Genomic DNA, 20283 nt, shown 5'->3' on the forward strand with positions numbered 1-20283 from the left:
TTAGCTTTTGTACATTTCTTAATTCATTGTACAAAAGTGCGAATCTGGATTTTGTTTTCCCTAATATTTAACACTGCGATATATTGATATTATGCCCTAGTCTTAAAATCAAATAATCATTGGAATTCATTCAGGACAACTGAAGCAGTGACACCTGTCAAACCGTATATGGCATATTAATTGTATGGCTTTTGGAATGTCAGAGAATAGCTAAGGGAATCTTTGATATCTGTGGGAAAGGTTGTTCAGACACAGAATAATGGCTCTTAACGATAGACATACGATGACTTGGTTTCTGTGCTCAGCTAAGTGCAGCCTCATTTAGCAAGAACAATCATTTAAGTTAGAGGGGTTAATTGAGGGCAGAATGCAGTACACAGAGCAGAAAGATAACATAGCCGAAGGTAGTCTATTTTCTTATATAACTTAGCCAGTCAATTGGCTAAATGGGCATTTTGAGTTTGATGGGTCAACTGGTTTAAAAATGAAATATGTTTGAAAAACATGGATGCTTTTCCAACGTGATCAGAGTGAACATATTTCATAAGAAGCCACTGTAGTCTTCCCAACCCAGCAGGCTATCTCTGTACTCAGTATGCCGCTGTTAGTTTGAGTGCACTGCATCTCAGAAAGTTAATGCCTTTTAACGGCTAAAATAAACATCATGCCGAAGATGGTGATTAAGATCTATGGTGTTTGTTTAAATTAATAACAGCCAGGGAGGAGGTGAATCTGGTTGGGACTGCTATGCCTTGGAAACATTTTCCCCATGAAAATTAACCTTTGAGAGCTTTTCATGAGTTCCATTTGAAAAGCTTAAGGTACCATATAGTTATCCATATACTTTCCCCTGTGGAGCAAAGAGAATCATCAGAAGGAGGTTGAGATTTTAATTGGGAGAATATAGGATGGAAATAGTTCAACTCCTCACCCAATGTCACATTTCTAGTGAGGTTCAGCTTCTTGTGCAGCTGCTTTTTTTCTTTTTTCTAATGGAAGAGCATAATCATGGATCGCTTGCATCACGTCTAGTTTTCCTTAAGCTGAGGCTTTCTCGCCTTAGAACATCTAAGAGCGCACAGCTCTGCAGCTCCCTAGCACAATGTTGGATGCTGCTGGACTCTGGGTCCCATCATCCCTGACCATTGGCAATGCTGGCTCAAGCTGATGGGAATTGTTGACCAGCAACATTTGGAGGGACACAGATATGTCACCCCATTCTCATCTATGAAACTAGATACTTTGAGTCTATGTTAACAAGAACTTGCAAGCTAAGAACTTTGAAATATAGAGGGCCAGTACAGACACAAAAAACATGGTTTGGTTTCCCAAAGATGTTCTGCAGTGAGCCTCAGGCTTGCTGTCTCTCTCTCCATCCCTCCTGCTTATATGAGGGAAGAAGAATGCTCCCCCTTTCAACTTTGAATAAAACACAGCTTCCTGTTACGTTCAAACTCAGGAAAATGTGGTTTATTCTGATTTTGGTTAGTTAATAAACTAGAATCTGAAGCCACAGTTCGATTTGGGTTTGTTAAACTAGCCACAGTTTCCTGAATTCTGAGTTAATGAGATACTGTGATTTATTCAAAACTGAAGGTGGACTCTTTCAATCTCCTTACCACTGATTTGGAGAATAAGAAGTAGTAAAGCAGAGGCACAGAAATTCAAGTTTCTCCTTGGCTCATTCTCACAACATTAAGCCGTTGTTTAGTATTAGAACTGCACTAGGCCATTTGCCTCAGGTCATGGCTGCCAAACCTTTGTTTACTGTAAATTAATAATTGCATTGGCCAAAGCCAAATATGAAAAACTACTTATCTGCCTTCACTATTTCTCAGAAACTTGAAAAAATAAATTCAAAAGTCAAGTGCAGTATATTTTATCAGATGTCATTTTCTGTTTATGATGCTCTTTTAAACATTTTTAAAATATTATCAGGAGCATGCATTCTGCTCTGCAGTGTGCTTCCTCATCCATTTCAGCATGCTTTTGAATAAACCCATTAGATAAGCAACTTGGAAGTAGTAAACATAGCAAAAGAGCTGACAGGTTGTTGTTTTCTAAAGACATGCTTTTAGAAAAGCATTCCAAGGTGTGCTCTGTTTTTATCAGGTGCTAAAAAAGTGCCAAATACTCACAAAACAAGCTAGTTCTCTGAATCAGACTAAATGTACCGTAATCCTTGGGTTTTCAGAAGAAGCAAATATCAATGCCTTTCGATTGTCCGAGGTGTGAAATTATAATTTATAATTACACGTAACTTGCAGGGGACATGGAAAACAGTTTTGCTCTCCCCCCCCCTCCTCTCATGAAGTTCTCATTTCTTACTATTTTGCCTTTAAATACCTGTATGAGGACTGAGCCATCAGTTAGGAAAAAAAAATATGTGTATTAACATCAACAGTATTTTTTAATGATATAATAAATATAATTTTAAAAATTACATGATTGTCTGGTGATTGTGAAACTCAAGAAATGAAAGCATTTTTTTAGCTACATGGAGTGAGTTTGGCCTGGTTTGTACATCATGGTAAGGCAGCTGTAGTTTACCAGGACTGTGGATGTGTGCTGACATCCGGGGAACAGATTGTAGTTGCTTTACTCCCTCCATGTCCCTTCGGTTCAGTTCAGTGTAATGTAATGCATCAGCTAAGCCATGGTTTGACTTAGTGTATCTGCCAAACCTGGACTCATGATTAAGCTCTCACCACCTTAACCAGGAGCCACAGCCAAGGTTTATTTCCAGTGCTGGCCTTTGGCAGCAATGTTTTGCTTCTATCCTTTATAATTCTTTAGCTGAGACACAAAAGCAGCAGAACATTTAGAAATTTGCCATTCCCAGCATGTGCCTGGTTAACCAAGCACATCCTAACCAGTAAATTGACGTACCCATTCCCTTCCTACTAATCTTTCATCTTATAGGGGAAATTTGATAAGACATTTAGTCCTTGACACCTTGTCTGGTTATATGTGATATAAAAAGATGTAAACTTTCCTCCCTAGCAACATATGGATATAATCTTATCTGTCCTGATGAGGAGTTTAGCACTATGAAGTTATGCAAAAAGAAAAAAGAGAGAGGTGCTAATGACATTTCCAGAATCTGGCTTTTGATGAAATGTGTGCCACTCTGCCAGTCATGGACTTGGCAGTTAATGCTATGATTATTATAGGTGTTATACAGTGAAACTCTTTGATTAATTTCAGAACTCATTCAGAAAATGACAGTACCTCTCTCCCACCTGCTGACTTCTGCACCAGTCCCACAAAAATGGATTTGGCATATAGCAAGACTGCCAAACAATGCCTAGAGGAAATATCTGGTGAGTAATGTGTATTTTATTTTTTCTGCTTTATTTTGAAATTTGGATGAATCAATTTGGATGTGCTTTACATAAAATACTGTATACAAATATTCTAAAGAATGTTTTAAAAAATACAAATTGTGTATATATCTCTACATGGGTACCTGAATCAGTCTAGGCCAGGCTTCCTCAAACTCGGCCCTCCAGATATTTTTCGCCTCCCATGATCCCTAGTTATCAGGACCAGTGGTCAGAGATGATGGGAACTGTAGTTCCAAAACATCTGGAGGGCCGAGTTTGAGAAGTTTGGTCTAGGCCCTAACCCTGAAGTCTTGGATTATCATAGGTAGATTGATTTACATTATTAATTCAATAAAATAAAATAATTTTAAGTCATGGTTTTTAGGTTTCTGCCAGATCTGTTTAGCATTGTGTTTCCTTGGTTAAGCGGAAATGGAATTAAAATGCAGGTTCTGTGCAATGAGAGCTGAATTGTGATCCCCCTGTGACTCACATACTTCTATAAAGTTTACTCAGAAGTAAATCTTACTTAGCAAAGAGACATTCTAAAGTTAATTAGAAGTATTTTAACTGACATTTCTGGCTATTTTATTGTCTCCACTGTATGTGGCTAGATTAGAAGGTCACTGATGGACTTCCTTTTGAACAGTCTTTGCCCAATGCTAGCTTTTGGTTCAAGAGGAGCTTTAATTTGTACACCAGGGATGGGGAATACTCAGCCCAAGCGTCAGACTGCATACAGTCCCCTTTGCCCCCTTCTACCTACCAACTGTTCATCAGACAGCTGGTGAAGAGTGGGGGGAGGCAAAGATGTTGTACAAAATGTGCAATTGTACCCCTTCCTCACAAAGATCTGTTGCAGAGATCAAAACAGAAGGGGAAATGTCTCAGCAAAGTGCTAGGCTTGTGTTCCTTGCAAATATATAATAAGTATCCATTATTCTGCAATTGCATGTATGCGGTTTTTGAAGCGCAGTTGCATTTCTCTCCCCCCCCCCCTTTTGAGGTTTTGAATAGCTGTAAGGTAGGGCTTGCAGTTCAGCTGTGTGTCAATGTTATTTGTAATTTTCTGGAACTACTGGGGTCTTTTTGCCTTTTGCACATCCAGGACAGATAGTCTGTGGAGAAAATGTAAGGTGAAACTTAATTGGACTTACTAAGAATTTAATATATGCCTCCCCTGAGTAATAGTTGTCTGTCTGTGTCTATGTAAGGTTTTTTTGGTGTGTGTGTGTGTGTGTGTGCCCTTTCCACTGCTGAATGTGGTCCCCAACAGCCTTACCATCTTCAGATTGAAAAAGGTTCTTCATCCTTGCTGTACTCTTCTGAGTATAGAGTTGCAGCCCTATTATAGCAGAAACACATAAATTCAGAATGTTCCAAAAATATCGTGAATTATCTGAGTACCTTCCACCCGAAGAAAGGCTAAAGCATTTTGTTCCCTTAGAAAAGAAAGGACTGAGAAGGGCCATAATAGATGTGGAAAAGGTGGGTAGAAATGTTTTCCCCACTTTTGCTTAACCTTAGATTTTGAAGCAGTTGAAAGGCCATAGATTCAGGAGAAAGAGGAAAATAAGATCTTGATTACCTAATGGAATTTGCTGACATGAGAAATGATGATGACCATGGACTATGATTGCTTCAAATGGTAATTAGACAAATGCATGGAGAATGGGTCCCTCAAAGGCATGATAACTAAATCTGATCTCCAGATTCAGGGGCAATATGAAAGGGATGGAGAACCAGTGGCTCTTCTGTTGTTGTTGGACTACACCCTCCATCATTCCTAATCATTGACTTTGCTGGCTGAGGCTGAGTAGGAATCTAAAGGCATTTAAAGGGCAGCAGGTTCTCCTTCCCTGTAGTTTACTTTCAAATGTCATTTCCAGCTATTGTCTTCAATTTGCTTTTCTGGTTTCTTGGGCCATTGTCCTAATAAAAGAAACAAGTTGCTGGCCTCTTCTTAATACAAAAATTGAACGATAATTATAATAATTTGCTCTGGTGGCACTGTAGGACTTATACTCCTGAGTAAATATGCATAGAATTGATCTGGCTCAGGTGACTCAGCCTTAGGGGAATGGTGTCTATCATAGGCAGCCATAAAGGGAGTCCAAGGATCTCATGCTTGCTCCCTCTGTTGCTGCTGGTCATTGTTCAACAAGAAGATAACTCCCCAGGCAATATCTGAACCCTCTTAAGCTGGCCAGCAATAAGAGATTGGAGAGTTAGCAACCCTTCACACTACCAGCGCCTCAAGGAGGTCACCAAATATTAAGCATTTGCCTATCTGGTGTCTCACTATCCACTGTGAAAGTGATTAAAGCCAATTGGCCAAAACAGCACCACCTCCTTAGCACAACAGTGATGAGTGTGGGCCGAACAGTTAATTTAGGACTCATCAGCCCTCATTATGAGAAACTAGCTGCAACTAGACAAGAGGTGGGTGGGAAGGCATGCCACGGGGAAAGAGGAATAGTATTGGACAGGACTAGTTTATAAAGCAGACAGCCGCACTCCCGTCAGCTCTGCATGCTGTCCGCCCTGCGTACATCATTCCTTCCTGAAGGCGAGGTGGGGAGCAAACTCACCCTCCCCCCAGTAAAAGCTTGAGGAATAGCATTCTTTGAAAGCAGGCATAATTTCAGGTAATTTTCTTCTGCGGGAAGAACATTTGATTGCACAAGTAGAAATGCTGCCTTGTGTATTCATTTGTACGGTGATTTAAATATTCTCAGAATATGAGTTAAACATTTGGCTGTTTAGGCCATTGGTGAGCTTTGTCTAAATGTCCAGAATTCAAATACTATTGTGTGTCTCGCGCCCTGCTCTGTGTCGTTTTAATCCTAATCAGGTAGGCCTCCCCTTCCTCCCATTGTCTGATCCTCTGAATATGGTGCATGTTCACGTCAATTTCTCATGTCAATTTGCATACACAAGCTCAAAATACCCAGGTAAAAATAAATGCGCACAAAACTGCTTCAGTAGGGCTGCTGCAGATGGTATATGCTCCACATTGGAGTTAGCAGAAATAATCAGGCAGATGGATACATAGGTAAGCAAATAGCTAGTCTTTTTACCATAATGGGTTTTACATTTCTGCTCCAAAATGACACAGAAGGGTGAAATGGGCACAGGAGTGTGATCAGACAAGTTCCTGGCTCATTTTTCAGAATGTCAGTGGTACTCGATTGAGGAGCTTATAGTGACAGTTCAGTTATCCTCTCATGGTATATTGGAAATACTAAAAAAAGAAAAGAAAAGCAGATGTGTGTCACTCATAATTGCCTTACAGCAATGTGAGCAAGTGAGTGAGGAAAAAGGCTAAAACGTTGCAAGCATTTGTTGAACAGGATGATTATTGGCTAGAACAGCAGACTGAAAATGTCCACATGCTAGATCTGCAGTCCACTGTTTCAAGATGGTTCAGTTGTGGGGCAGGTGTTTGCATATATCAATAACATTTCATCAGCCTAGGAATACTGCCCATCAAGTGATACCTGTTGTTGATACTTGGGTGTGTTTATTTTGTCTTTTATGCTGCCATCCTTTGGCATCCGCAGTTACTTTGCTGCTTTGATGATCTGATGTGCAAGGACAGCAGCTAGCAAATTGTTAGCCATTTGACATCTTATCATACACAGTACTGGAAATGTCTCAGGAGATGTCATTGCTTGTGGAGGTCACTCATAGTGGATTTGAACATTGTAGCTCTCTCCCTGAGTGGTTGCCAAAAAGCGTTGTCCAGTGACAGTTCTCCATGTGGTGGGTGTAACATTTGAAAGGCTGTCACCCCATGCGCTTGATGCACTCCAGAGTTGTATAGCCCTGGAAGTGGTTGCACTGTCATATAGACAGTGTAGGCCAGCACACTAAAAGCCTTTTAAACCTTGCTCTTGCCAGGTGTAAGGTTGGCACTGTGCTGTAAGTGCTAATCAGTAGCCTCTGTGTGGGGGCAATCATGCTTAAATTGTCCCTCAGTGGTTTTCGAAATTGAAATGATACCATGCTCCACATTTCTGTTTTTTGCCTCCTTCTGCTTCAGTGTTACTGTGCTAATCCAAACAAGCATCAGACCTACTAAAATGCAAAAAGAAAAAAAACCACACAAAGAAAATTATCTGTTCTTTATGGGATTGGCTTTGAACATAGGCAAAATTGCAGTGATTCACCAATGAGTATCCGACAACCAACTTTTTCTCAGTAGAACAAGATTTACAGAAAAAAAAATAGTAATCGTAGAACATCATTATCCTTAGCCTAGTATTTTTATTTTATTTTAGCAGATATGTACCACTGCCATCAGCAGCGCTAACATCATGCTGATGGTGGCATATTGTTATGTTTTCCTTCAGGCACTTGGAAGACAGTGGACATTTGTGGCCCCAGGGTTGATACTGTTTTCTGAAGCTGCAATGTAATGTTTAGTATTTCTGTCATTGTGCCAATTTTTTAAGAGGTTGCATAATTGTTTTTTTAAGGTATATTTGATTTTGTTTTTTTAAAACCCCTCTGAAGCTTAAGGAGGTGAAGATAGGTTTTGGTAAAGGATCTAGTTAGCATTCCCTTGCTGCTAAGTCAGAGAAGGTGATTGATCTGGGAACACCTAAGAAACTGCTATGCTAAAGATCATCATCTTTGTCATTTCTTTTGAAGATGTTGCTTTTGTCTCCTGTTTGTCTGCATTCATCCTTTCAGTGATAGCTCTGCCTGTACCTCAAGTCCTATTTTTGATGTTTGCAGATGAAAGCATATTTAGACATAGCAGAAACAGAAGGCCTTGGTTGGGGAAAGCACACTCTGAGTGTTACATACATCTAAGCAGTTTTGTTAGGCTGAGGGTCATGTTACTGTGAAACATTATGCATTATTGTCGCAAAATAATGCTGTAGTTATTTAATTGTGTTGATTATTTTAATCTAAGCATTCTGTGGTAAAACTAAAAACGTTCTTTAGTGCTGAATGTTGGCACAATGTGTTGCAACAGAAGGTGTGTACTTTAAATTATATTTATATACTCTTACACTTCTCCGCAAATGAGAGTGGATAACCTAGGTTATAACGTAGGTGGTCCTTGTAAGCTGTTTGCATGTCTTGTCATGTCTTATGTGACAGAACGTTCAAGTAAATAATCAATATCCTATTTTGGATATGGCCTTTGCTACATTACCCACATGAAGAACTTTCACTGTTTTATACAAACTTGTGGCTTTTAGACCAAAATGTTTAACACTAAGAAAATCTCAGTAACCACAACACTCTTTCAAGTATACTCATGATCTGTACACCTGATGTAGAGGCAAGGTGGATAAGAACCTGTAATTCTTCCATGTTAAATTTGTTTTTAAGAAACAGCTTTACAAAACATTGATCAGTCTGTGGAAGTAGCTTTTGTTTTGGGAGGGTATTTTTTTCTACTGAAATTACATTGTAAACATTTGTACTTGGAACATGCTTACATAACATCTTTTTGATACAAATTTATGTTGGTCTAGGAGACTTGCAGTGTATGGCCTAGTTCAGATTCTAAAATTAGCTGCTTGGAGTGGTCCAAAGGCAACTGCCATGTGGAAAAGGAAAAGGATTCTGTAATGTGTACGTATGAATATATGCCATCGGGCTGTATTCAGTGCAATGTCTAAAAATAAATTAGTAGAAAACATCAGCTGTGTATTAATATGTTGTGTTCGTTCTTTTCCTGAGTTTAAAATATGTTTGTATGGCTGGTGTATATGTATTAGTCATGGCTGCATTACCTGAACAGAATAAATATAGAAAGGACCTGAACATAATGTGCATTGCTAGAAGCATGCACACATTCCTAAAATGTAAGAACAATTACATTTCGGTGTGGAATCTTTGAAGCTCAACTATTATTTATTCATTTATATCCTACCTTTCCTCCAAGGAGATCAATGTGACTTTCATGGTCCTCCTCCTTATTGGTAACCTCATGGCAGTCCTGTGATGTAGGTTAGGCTGAGAGGCAGTGAACGGCCCAATGTTGCCTTGTGAGCTTAATGACTGAGTGGGGATTTCAACCTTGGTCTCCCAGGCCTCCTAGTCCAGCACTCTAACCACTACACCAAACTAGCTTGGGTGCCTTCTTTTCCCCACCGCCTTTAACTGTACCAGTTTCCACACACACCTCTCAGATATGGAACAGCTATTCATTGAGAGGTCTGCTACCTTCATTCAGCAGTTGTACCTGGAGTAGTGTTTAAGCTTTCATTCTGCTAGCAGAAAGGCCGTATTTTGCAATGCTCCCATGCAAAGAAGGCAGCTCAGGCTTCTCTAGTGTGTTGTAGGAGTTTGGCTTAGGGTTTGATTGTGTTAATTGTTTGATGATACTTCATGGTGGGCTAGGTGTATATTTTTGGTTTGTTAAATGAAGATGGCGCGTGCATGTTCTTCTTTGCACTGTCATTTCCCTCCTTCCTTTTCTTTGTGCCATGATAGAAAATTTCCTCGACTAGCTAAGTGTAGTTTTACCATTTCTCTCTGAAATAGGAGACTGTGGTTACTGGGAGTGGAACCAGCTAGGATCTTAAACCAATTTCAAACCATGGGCTAAACTCATCATTCTTTTTAACACTGGTAAGAGCAAACAGAGCCCTTGGCTATATCTAAGTTTAACTAGCCAAAATACATAAATAACTAAGCCAAATTTTCCTGGTGAAAATGCATCACTAGAGCTATTTCCATCTATCAAAGTGTTAATAAAAGTGCACATAATCTGCCCAATTTCCTTCTTTGTATGCAGGAAGAAGTTTAAGATTTATTCTGTAGGTGTGGCTGAAAGCTGACAAATGACATTATGGTCTTTAGATACCTCTATTTGTGAGCTGGATGAAATTTTTAATGCTATAGTTTTTGCAAATGCAATTTTTTTTGTATAATACTTAAGCACAAGGTTTCATTTTTCCGAAAAAAACTACCTTATAGCTATTAATTATACTTTCTCATTGCATTTTAATGCTACTGTGTATAAAAAAATGTTTAGAGCTTGTGCACTTTGCTTCATACCTCGACTGAGATTTCATATCTGGTGATCTACTCAATTTAATAGTTTCCCCCAGAAGATTGGAAAAAAATATTTTTCTTTGAACATTTAGAATCACCCCTTAGTGGTTTGAGAATCCAAAGCATTTTATTTTGAAGGTGGAAATGAAATGTTTCACATAATAAGTAACTGATCTATCAAACAAACAAAAAAAGACTCTTCTCCCATAAATTCTTTATTATACTATGGGAAGAGGCATATTCACCATGCACTGCAAGAATCAAATACCATTTGAAAATCTCCTTCTAATTGCCTGCATAACGGATAGCAGCGGCAAGACAGAAATCATTTTCTAAATCTTACCGTACAGTGAAAGATACCATTTCAAGGTGTGCTGCAGCTAATGCTGGGACCTCCCATTTGGCTTAAGCTGTGCCTCAAAACCCCTGGCATTACAAAATTGGGCAAAGGCTTGGGTCTTTCCGGTTTAATTTGCTAGGCTGTTTGCTGCCATGGCAGCCAGCAGCATCCACTGCTGTAGCAGAGAACAGTCATAGATCTGGGAATGCAGGTTGAATACTAAAATGCAAGGAAGCTTTTTCAGTGCTTTGCTTCGCTGGTTAATTTTGGCTCTTATTGAGCTCTGACGTGCAGGCTGCACTTGCATCTCTATCAGCCCGTCTAAAGTAAAGAGCTGTGCACAGCAACCGGCCATGATCTAGAGGGAGAGCGTGGGAGAAGCACAGTAGTCTGCACTTGCTCCGTACTTTTGGATTTCAGAACACAGCAGCTGTAGAAAGGGATGCAGGTCCATCACTCTGATGAACCCGATGATTGGATGGAGAGAGGAAAGCGTCGCTGGCTTTTAGGATTACTTTTGTGCTGGAGCCGAGTGTTTGATCAACTCTCTTCTGCTTGAAGGAAATTCAAGTAAAATGACTGTAAGTACTGCAGATTAACAGGGCTGGAGAGAGCTGGCTTAGCATCAAAACCGACATAAATTCAGACAATATGACTATGCCTGTCTAGTCATTTGCAGCATGCACACTGGATGTGTAAGCTATGTTTCTCGGTACCAGCGGAGAGGAGAGCTGCATGCTGTCTAAATCGTACGCTGCTGAAAGGTTCGATCCTGATACCGGCTTAAAAGATCTTGCCTTCCCTGCATCTAGGAAATGTGAAGCATAATTTGAAGTGAATCTTTGGCTAAAATCATGCAACGACCTGCTGAACTCTCAGTATTCAGAGGCAAGGATGCAAGAAATGGGGGTGCTCGCCTTCAGAAACAGAGGTCTTTGACGAATCTTACTCTCCTAAGTGAAGGGGAAAAGAGGCGATTTTCATGCAGAGAGAACTGGTTTGGCAATGCTTCTAAGTCTAGCCAGGTTCATCATGAAGGAGAGACAGAACTTGGAAGCAGAAGCTTGCTTTCCAAAGCGCTATCAAAATCAGCACACTCCCTTTACCATGCCAGCAACAAGTCACCGTGGGAAACTGAAGAACTACCACCTGTCGGAGGCAGAAAGTCAAGCAAAAGGCTCAGAGGCTATTCTGCAGATGAATGTGGCCAAGGAGAAAAGAGCAAATTGGGTGATGAAAAAGTGCCCTTTAAGCCTAGATTCACCAGCAAGAACTGGGTGGAGGAGGAAGAAGGTTGCTTACGCGAGGGGACAGCACAGCTGGATGAGGACGTTATAATAACAATGCTTGGTGACTTAGAGCAAGTGCTTTACAATGATTATTTGGGTGAGTTCACTTCTGCATGGCATGGGCAGATAGTTTTATAGGCACTGGCACATCTGCATGGAGGAGATTTTGGTGACAGTAATCTTGGAAGACACATCTGGGTTCGTGTTCAGTATTGCACGGTGGAATGTTATCCTTCCTTTTAGATAAAGTGACTGCATTTTTTATATATTAAAAAAAACCACTCAGATAATCTGTTTTGAAAGCTATGCTTGTGGCAGCACATGATTTTCCCAATAGGTCATATTTGCACTAAAGCTGACCTTAGAACAGCAAGCGATGGTAGGCTGTGAATTTTAACCTGTTTCATTCATGTTCGTTATATACATACAAGGGAGTGTCATGCAGTCATATTATCATTTTACCATCTTAGGGAAGGTGGTGTGATGGAGTGTGCTTGTGGTTTGCTCCACATGTAATGGCCTTATTGAGTGTAAATGCTTCTCCTGGCCAGGTACCTGTGTAAGTTTGCCACTTCATTCTCAATTTCTCAGTTTCTGTATTAATATGCCTTGATACTTCAATAATCAAAAATTAGGCAACCAGCAAACTTAATAAGGTCTGATGTATTTAGGCAGTACCATGGCCTACTTTCTGCTCTAGCTCCATAAGGCTCCCTACAGAAATCGTATCCATAAATACACGCTTTGAGCAGAATTGTGAGTGCCAAGACTTCATAAACGAGCTACATCAGTGAAGGCAAGTAGGCATCGGTAATCCACAGCCATAGGTACTTCAAATGATTCCTCTGCAGCTGGCTGTACTTTTCATCTCCCTTCACTTAGAAGTGTGGGTTGCTCAAAGTGCTGCATTCAGATGTTTTATGTAATTAAATTTTTGGAACTCTGTGCCTCTTCTTCTTCCCCCCACCTCTCTCTCTCTCCCTCCCTCCTTCATTTCCCTGTGGCATATACTTGTGCTAAGACGGAAGCTGAAGCTTTATGTATGGTGCGATTTAAGCAGAATTTAAACAAGAGATTATGGGCTTGGTAAAATCAGGTAATCTGTGTTTGTTTCTGCCAAAACAAACTGATCTGTCGTGTGACCTGGAAGAAACCCTGTTTCTGTCTATGACTTTTGCCAGATAGCACATTTTCTTAATCATGGCACAACTAGGGGTGGGGTGATATTTTCACAGATGGATGACTTGTGTCCTAATGCAAAGCCTTTTATATTTAACTACAATGGGTGATAGGGAGGAAATGTTTTATATTATACTAATATTAAAGTAAAATGGTTATGGAATAAAGGTGGCTGTTGAATTTTTTAATGAGATAACATTGCAACAGCATGAGATAAACATGGCTGCTAATAGCTGCATATGCCTCAGTTTTCCCGTCTGGAGAAAAAGACATGAATTTTTGGCACATGTAGATTGTATCAGAAACCCATCCAGTAGGAATGAAATGTAACCCTGTATCTCTGCAAATGTTTGGAAGTTAACAGCAGCCATTCACCAGTTTCTTTCAAGGACCATAAACTCAGCTCTCTACGTTACAATGTACATTGCATGTGCAGTCCATGTATGGTAAGCGTGCACCGTCAAACTCCCTACTTGGTTTTGCAAAAACTGAACTCCAACATATTTGTTGTCTTCATATTTGTACAGTTTGATGAACACCCCACAGTAACGGTATGAGACTAGGTGGGTCATTTCAATTAATGGGGGTTTATTTACTCATCAAAAGGAAAAAGAAAAAGGGTGGGGACTTGGAAGCTTATAATATGTACTTGAGAGAGGCAGGGAGTGTGCTTGCTGGGGCTGTTGGCATTTGCAAAAAAAGAGAAACGTGGCAATTTCGTGAGTTCCTCCGTTCTAAGCAAGATTTCTAATACCCTCTGCTTTTGAGGACTCCTCTAAGTGGACGTGGGTGGCGCTGTGGGTTAAACCACTGAGCTGCTGGGCTTGCCAATCAGAAGGTCGATGGTTCAAATCCCCATGACGGGGTGAGCTCCCGTTGCTTGGTCCCTACTCCTGCCAACCTAGCAGTTTGAAAGCACAAAGTGCAAGTAGATAAATAGGTACTGCTCCGGTGGGAAGGTAAACAGCATTTCCGTGTGCTGCTCTGGTTCACCAGAAACGGCTTAATCATGCTGGCCACATGACCCGGAAGCTGTATGCCGGCTCCCCTCGGCCAGTAAAGCGAGATGAGCGCTGCAACCCCAGAGTCATTCACAACTGGACCTAACGGTCAGGAGTCCCTTTACCTAAGTGGATGCTAGCTGTACAGGAAGAATGCTCCTGGTCATGAAACTGCAGAAACCAGAATGGATGCAGGATCTGAAATAGGCTAGTGGGCATAAGTAACTGGTTCTGGGTGACTGGCTTGATTTATTAACTTACCTGCTAGCTCATGCACCTTATAGATCCATTCAATCCAGACTTTACCTGTTCTTCTTTCTGACATGTATGCCTGATGTGTGGAATGTTAATTTTCATTTGCAGGGTGCTTTCAACCAGCCCCATTCTCCCTTGCTTGCAGTCCTTAATGTGACAAATGTAACTTTCATAACAGAAGCAGAATGTTAGCTACGCTGAAGCAACTTAATTATTTATAAAGATTATATTCCGTTTTTGTCCAGGAGCACAAATGATCAGAGAGGAACCCTGGGATTGACATGGCATCATAAATGCTGAAAATGCAACTCATGCAGTTCGGAACTCAGTTAAATCCTTTCTGCTTTCTGATGTTCTGATTGCTGCCATTTGGTTGCTGCCTTGTACCATAGAAGAGAGGAGAAACTTGTTGGTCTAGTACCTTTAAACAATAAAGGTGCTTAACGTTCTCTTTCTCACTCCCAGGATCCAGATAATTAAAGTAACAATCATCTATTTATTTTTTTCTGGGCTTGTTTATTACTGTTTAATGGGTAAGATGGGACATAATACTAAACCATAATTTAGCAGCGCTGGAATGAGCCTGGGTGAGTCTTATGTTCACACGCTCCATCTTTCGCTATTCTCCACATTGGCAGTGAAAGGACTATGTGAAACATCTGCTTCTGTTTCAAAACTAGCTGAAGTTCGTCGTGAATATAAAGGGCAACCAATAGTTTAAACTAGAGGTGTTCTGAAAATTCACAGAAAACATTTCCTAGGAATAGGAGGCCTGTTTGCATACACTTCCAAGAATATTTTACACACGTGTGTGTGTGTGTGTGTGTGTGTGGTGGCGGCGTCCCCAAGCCCCCTTGAATGACACTGATCTGGAGTATTGTGGGGAAGTAAACTGACAGCCAAGTTGCCCGCTGGAAAAAATCTGTGACATGTTTGCCCAAATTTATGTGCCCACAAAGAGAGATTGGATAATTTTGAAAATCTGTTTTTGCACAGCTCTAGTTGAAATGGTAGTTTAGTGAAACAAACCAGGAATCACTAACCAAGAAGCAGCAAATGGTGATTGGAAGCATCCAATTCCTTTAAAAAAATAAAATCTCCTCCTTGCATCTATACTGGAAAAGGAGAGAACACTAACCAGGCTATTATTTAGCACTACTTCCAAACTGGACAATTGTAACATATTTGGATTGCTTCGGTAATGGACTGGATTATATCCAACAAACTAAAGCACATTTCAGATGAGACTGAGACACGGTTAGCAGGTGGTTCTCTAAGCCAGATGGATGTGGGGGTTGGCTGCTTTTGAAGGCAGTGGGTACATAGTTTGGGGGTACCTCTGGATCCTTGCTGTTGCTTGAGGCTCAGGTGGCCTCAGTGGCACTGAGTGTCTTCCATCAGCTTCGGCTGATGGCCCAGCTGTGCCCCTCTCTGGACAGAGATGGCCTAACATTTGTCATCTATGCTCTGATAACTCACTGCAACAATATTATACATAGTGCTGTCTCTGAAGATGGTTCAGAAGCTTCAGCTGGTGCGGAATTCAGTGGCCAGGTTGCTCATTGGGGCAAGGCAGTTTGAACATATTACACCAATCGTTGCCCAGCTGCACTGGCTGCCAGTAATTCAAAGTGATGGTTTTGACTCTGGCTCAGATCCACAAAACCTCAAGGAGCACCTCTCCCAAAAGAACTGATCTGGACCTTGTGATCCTCATCTGAGACGCTTCTTTGTGTGCCTTGTCCACGAGAAGTCCAGAGGGTGCCAACATGAGAACGGATCTTTTCTGTGGTGGCTCCCTGTTTGTGGAGTACTTTCCCAAGAAAGGCATTTCTGGCCCCTTCATTACATATCTTTAGGCCCCAGGCAAAAATGTTCCTCTTCAACCATACCTTTGGCTGATTAACATTCTAAGTCCTTTCAAATGTGTTTGTGGGAGGGGTTATTGGTTTGTTTTTTGATTATGTATTTTGTGTTCTCTTTTTGTATTTTTCTGTTGCCAGCCACTCTGGGATCTACGGAGGGAGGGTGGTATACAAATTTAATTATAATATACACATTTTTCTTTTGTATTTGTTTTATTTATTTGATTAGCAATATTACTCTTGATTTACCTTTTGGCCTTCTGGATCCTTCTGACTAATCAATAATGCTCACATTGTCTCTATGTGAAGATGTTTGGACATAGGACAGGAATAGAGAACCTTTGGCCCCGACATATGTTGCTGAACTGCAACTCCCATCCACCCCAGGCAGCATGGCCCATGGTCAGGGAAGATGGGATTTGTAGTTCAGCAATATCTAGAGGGACAGAAGTTTCCCACGCCTGACTCAGGGGAGACTCTTAGTCGCTAAGTGTATGATGTATTAATATGAGTACTGGCGTAAAATCCCTGCCTCCGGTCATCTAAACACCCACAAATTATTCTGATTTTCCGTGTACATAGTGATATGTAATGAACTTCTGATTTATTCATACAGAAGTTAATAAGATTCTTCTTCTTGTAGAGATACTTTGCACCAACTCCATTCCCTACTTTTTGTTGCTATAAAAACACAGCTGGTTTTCCTGTGCATGATCACAAATAAATTTGACTCTTGTGGCAGGTTAGTTATAACCAAGCATCATAACAATGATAAACAACAATAATATTTCACACTATATGAGCATCTCTACACACAAAAGCTGTTGGGATGTTGAATTTGAAAATCAACAGGCATCTTTCTTGGCTCTGTTTTGGCATTAAGCAAGGATAGCTAGGGACCAATCCTCAGGAGAAAGAGAAGCTGATGCTTTTGTGGTATCTTGAGAGGCATAATTCCTAGAGATGTGTGAACTCATTATAGCTCAGTATGCAGCTGAATTGTCAGAAGTATGAATTCCTAAAAAGATTAGCTTTTTTTGCTTTTCTTTTTAGTGTTCTAAGCATGTTTGACCTTTGCATGTGTGCAGGCATGTTTTCATACGATTTAGGAAAGTTCTTCACATCCTTGCTTACGTTTGCTCCATTGAAGCCCTGAAAGCTGCAGAACCCTCCCCATCATCTGTGAGTTCAGCACTAGTGGAGGAAGAGGCATGCTGTGGGAGCGCACCGCCCCCAGCAGCGCGATCCCGGCAGGGTGCCATCATGGCTGCCCCACTGCCCGTGCTGGGCGCCATGCCCCTACGGATGGCACACCATGCCCCCAGGATGCATGCTATGCCCCTACAGGTGGTGCATGACATTCCTGTGACGCGCGCCAGTCCCGCCCCCGCATGCTCTCCGCCCCCCGGTGCCGGAGCATGATGCTCTGCCACTGGAGTTCAGAACCAAGCAAGGAGCCAGAAATGAGGCTCATAAGCAGGTTAAACATTACATTACAAACCCATTATTTGCACGCTCTGTCAGCATCCCTATCATTTTATTTTATGAAGGTCATTTAAATATGTACTGAAAATCATGTCTTCTCCAATATTTATGAGCTGGCCTTGGCGCACGGAGTCCTCTCACATATTCTCTGCTTTCTTCCCTCTGTTGAGCACTTAATGGCAGAGCAAAAAGATCACAGAATTGCCTGAAGATGGGATTCTGGTACCATGCAATTTTAGTTGTTAATACCTCCTTGTGGTGAGGGGAGCAGGGGATTAGGGAGGAGAAGGAGTGGGAGTAAGGGTATGCAAGCCTATGACACATTCCTGATCTCATGGAGCACACAAACCAGAAGGAAGGCTCATCAAGATAAGGAAAGGTTATATTTATTAAAGTATAACAAGGTAGAACTTATGCCATCCTCGCATAAAATGTGTGGCCAAGTATGACCTGCACATACAGGTAGAAAATCTCACCTGCTGCTAAGGGCCAAACCACCCCAGATCAATTTCAATACTCAAAGAGTCTCTCCCCCGGGAGGAATTCTTGCAAAGTTCCCTTCTTAACTGTGTGGTAGGGAATGGTATTAATATGTAGTAAAGTGTGCTGTGTTGACTTGTAAATCCCATGTTTCAATTAAATACTATAGAAATTGACACGTTGCTGCTAGAATAAATAAATAATAATTGGCAGGTCTTAAAATCAAGTGAGAGTTTAGAATTAAGCCGTTGCAGTTTAGATTTTGTATTTCTTTAAATTGTACTCATGAATACTCATGTCTATTGAATATGGATATATTTTATGTATAGAGTCTAAAGCTTGTATGTACCCAGTGCTTCCCCTCCCCCCCCGCACAACACTAGCTGAGGCCCCCACCCTTACTTGCTAGCCAGGGGCAGTGTCTCCTTTTTCCTGTGCTGGGGCTTACTTAAAAAAAGAAATTGGGATGGAGTGGGGGTGTCCTGCATATTCAGGCTACCCTGGTCTTGCTGCGAGGTGGAGTTTCTGGCAAGTGCTGCCTTTGCCCTAGGGAGGTGCTCTTTTCAATGGGTGCTGCTGCTGCTCATGTAGTGTGTGTGTGTGTGTGTGTGTGTGAGCATGTGTGCATGATGGACAGAGGTATGTATGTGTGCTTTGTTTGAAAGAGGAAGGGTTGTATATGGGGTGGGTGGGTGAGGAAAGGAAGAAAACATCTATATGAGGTCTTTGTTCATATGTGAGAAAAGAGACTATGTATGTGAGGTCTGCAGAAGTGAGGGAAGGTGACCTGGACAGAGAGGAAGGTCTATGTGATATGTGCTTAAGTGTTTGTGTGTGCAAGTTGGGGGGAGGTATGTGTGCATGTGTGGTATGTGAGAGAGAGGGACAGGTGCACCTGGACTGAGAGGAAAGGAGGCATATATGTGTGGTTGTGTGAGAGACAGAGAGGGCAATGCATGTGTGTCTGTGGTCTGTATAATAATAATAATAATAATTTATTATTTGTACCCCGCCCATCTGGCTGGGTTTCCCCAGCCACTCTGGGCGGCTTCCCACAAAGATTAAAAATAGATTAAAACTTCGCGCATTTACAAATTCCCTAATTCTAAATGTCAGGTAGTTGTTTATCTCTTTGACATCTGATGGGAGGGTGTTCCACAGGGCGGGTGTCATGTATGTTGAGTGCATGTGGGTGTTCTGTGCTGGTGCAGAAGAGAATGTGGTTGGTCACCTTGTATATTTTCCCTGGAACCAGGTTATGTTCCCTGTGGTTTGTAGACAACAAGGTCTCTCTCTCTCTTTCTCTCTCTCTCTCTGTGTGTGTGTGTGGGGGTGTGGGGGTGTGGGTGTGGGTGTGGGTGTGTAAAATCAATATTGTGTGACTGCCACAAAAAAACCCAGCAGGCAAGCACCTCTAATGTTGTGCTATGCCATACCTGCATGGCTAATACTGTGTGCCACATCATACACTCCACACTGGGCATTTTGTGATTGACAGCAGTGTTAATTTTTAATTCTTTTTAACAAAAGCCTTCAAAATTATCTATAAATCTTGATTTTTTAAAAAATGTTTTAATTTTTATTATCAACTTTTTAATTAAAGATTCCTCACAAATTCAATGGAAAAGTGGGTAGAGGGAGTACAGGAAGAGGGGAAAGGCCCTTTTACTTTCTCAAGGTGTGAGTACAGGAACTTCGGTGTTGTTTTTTTGCCACCCCCACGCTTCCCCCATACAGAGCATCAGCTAATTTGCTGCTATGAAATAACTTTGCATGCTATAAGTCATTGTCTGTTTCATATTAGAGAAGATTCAGAGATATGTTATTGGAATGATGATGGAGATCTCTTCTGATATTTATTGCATGTGCAGTATATTGTTAGCTATATACACTGTTTCATTGCAGGGGAAGATCCTGAAGCTAGAAGAATGAGAACTGTAAAGAATATAGCAGATCTGAGGCAGAACTTGGAAGAAACTATGTCAAGCCTTAGGGGAACTCAGATAAGCCACAGGTACTATTTAACAATTGGTTAAATAT

The 20283-nt window shown here is 41.1% G+C and overlaps 1 protein-coding gene across 8 annotated transcripts in view; it reads left to right on the forward strand.

Annotated features, from left to right (window-relative positions):
- NAV3 (neuron navigator 3) overlaps nt 1-20283 on the forward strand; it is a 441074-nt gene that overhangs the window by 316977 nt on the left and 103814 nt on the right. For all 8 annotated transcript variants that reach the window (XM_083400914.1, XM_083400916.1, XM_083400917.1 and 5 more), the window contains 2 exons: nt 3208-3323; nt 20149-20257. In XM_083400914.1, the coding sequence (XP_083257040.1) occupies nt 3208-3323; nt 20149-20257 (225 nt within the window). The remainder of the gene's footprint in view (nt 1-3207; nt 3324-20148; nt 20258-20283) is intronic.

This window comes from Podarcis tiliguerta (assembly GCF_965153285.1).
Source record: "Podarcis tiliguerta genome assembly, chromosome: 10".
Lineage (NCBI taxonomy): Eukaryota > Metazoa > Chordata > Lepidosauria > Squamata > Lacertidae > Podarcis > Podarcis tiliguerta.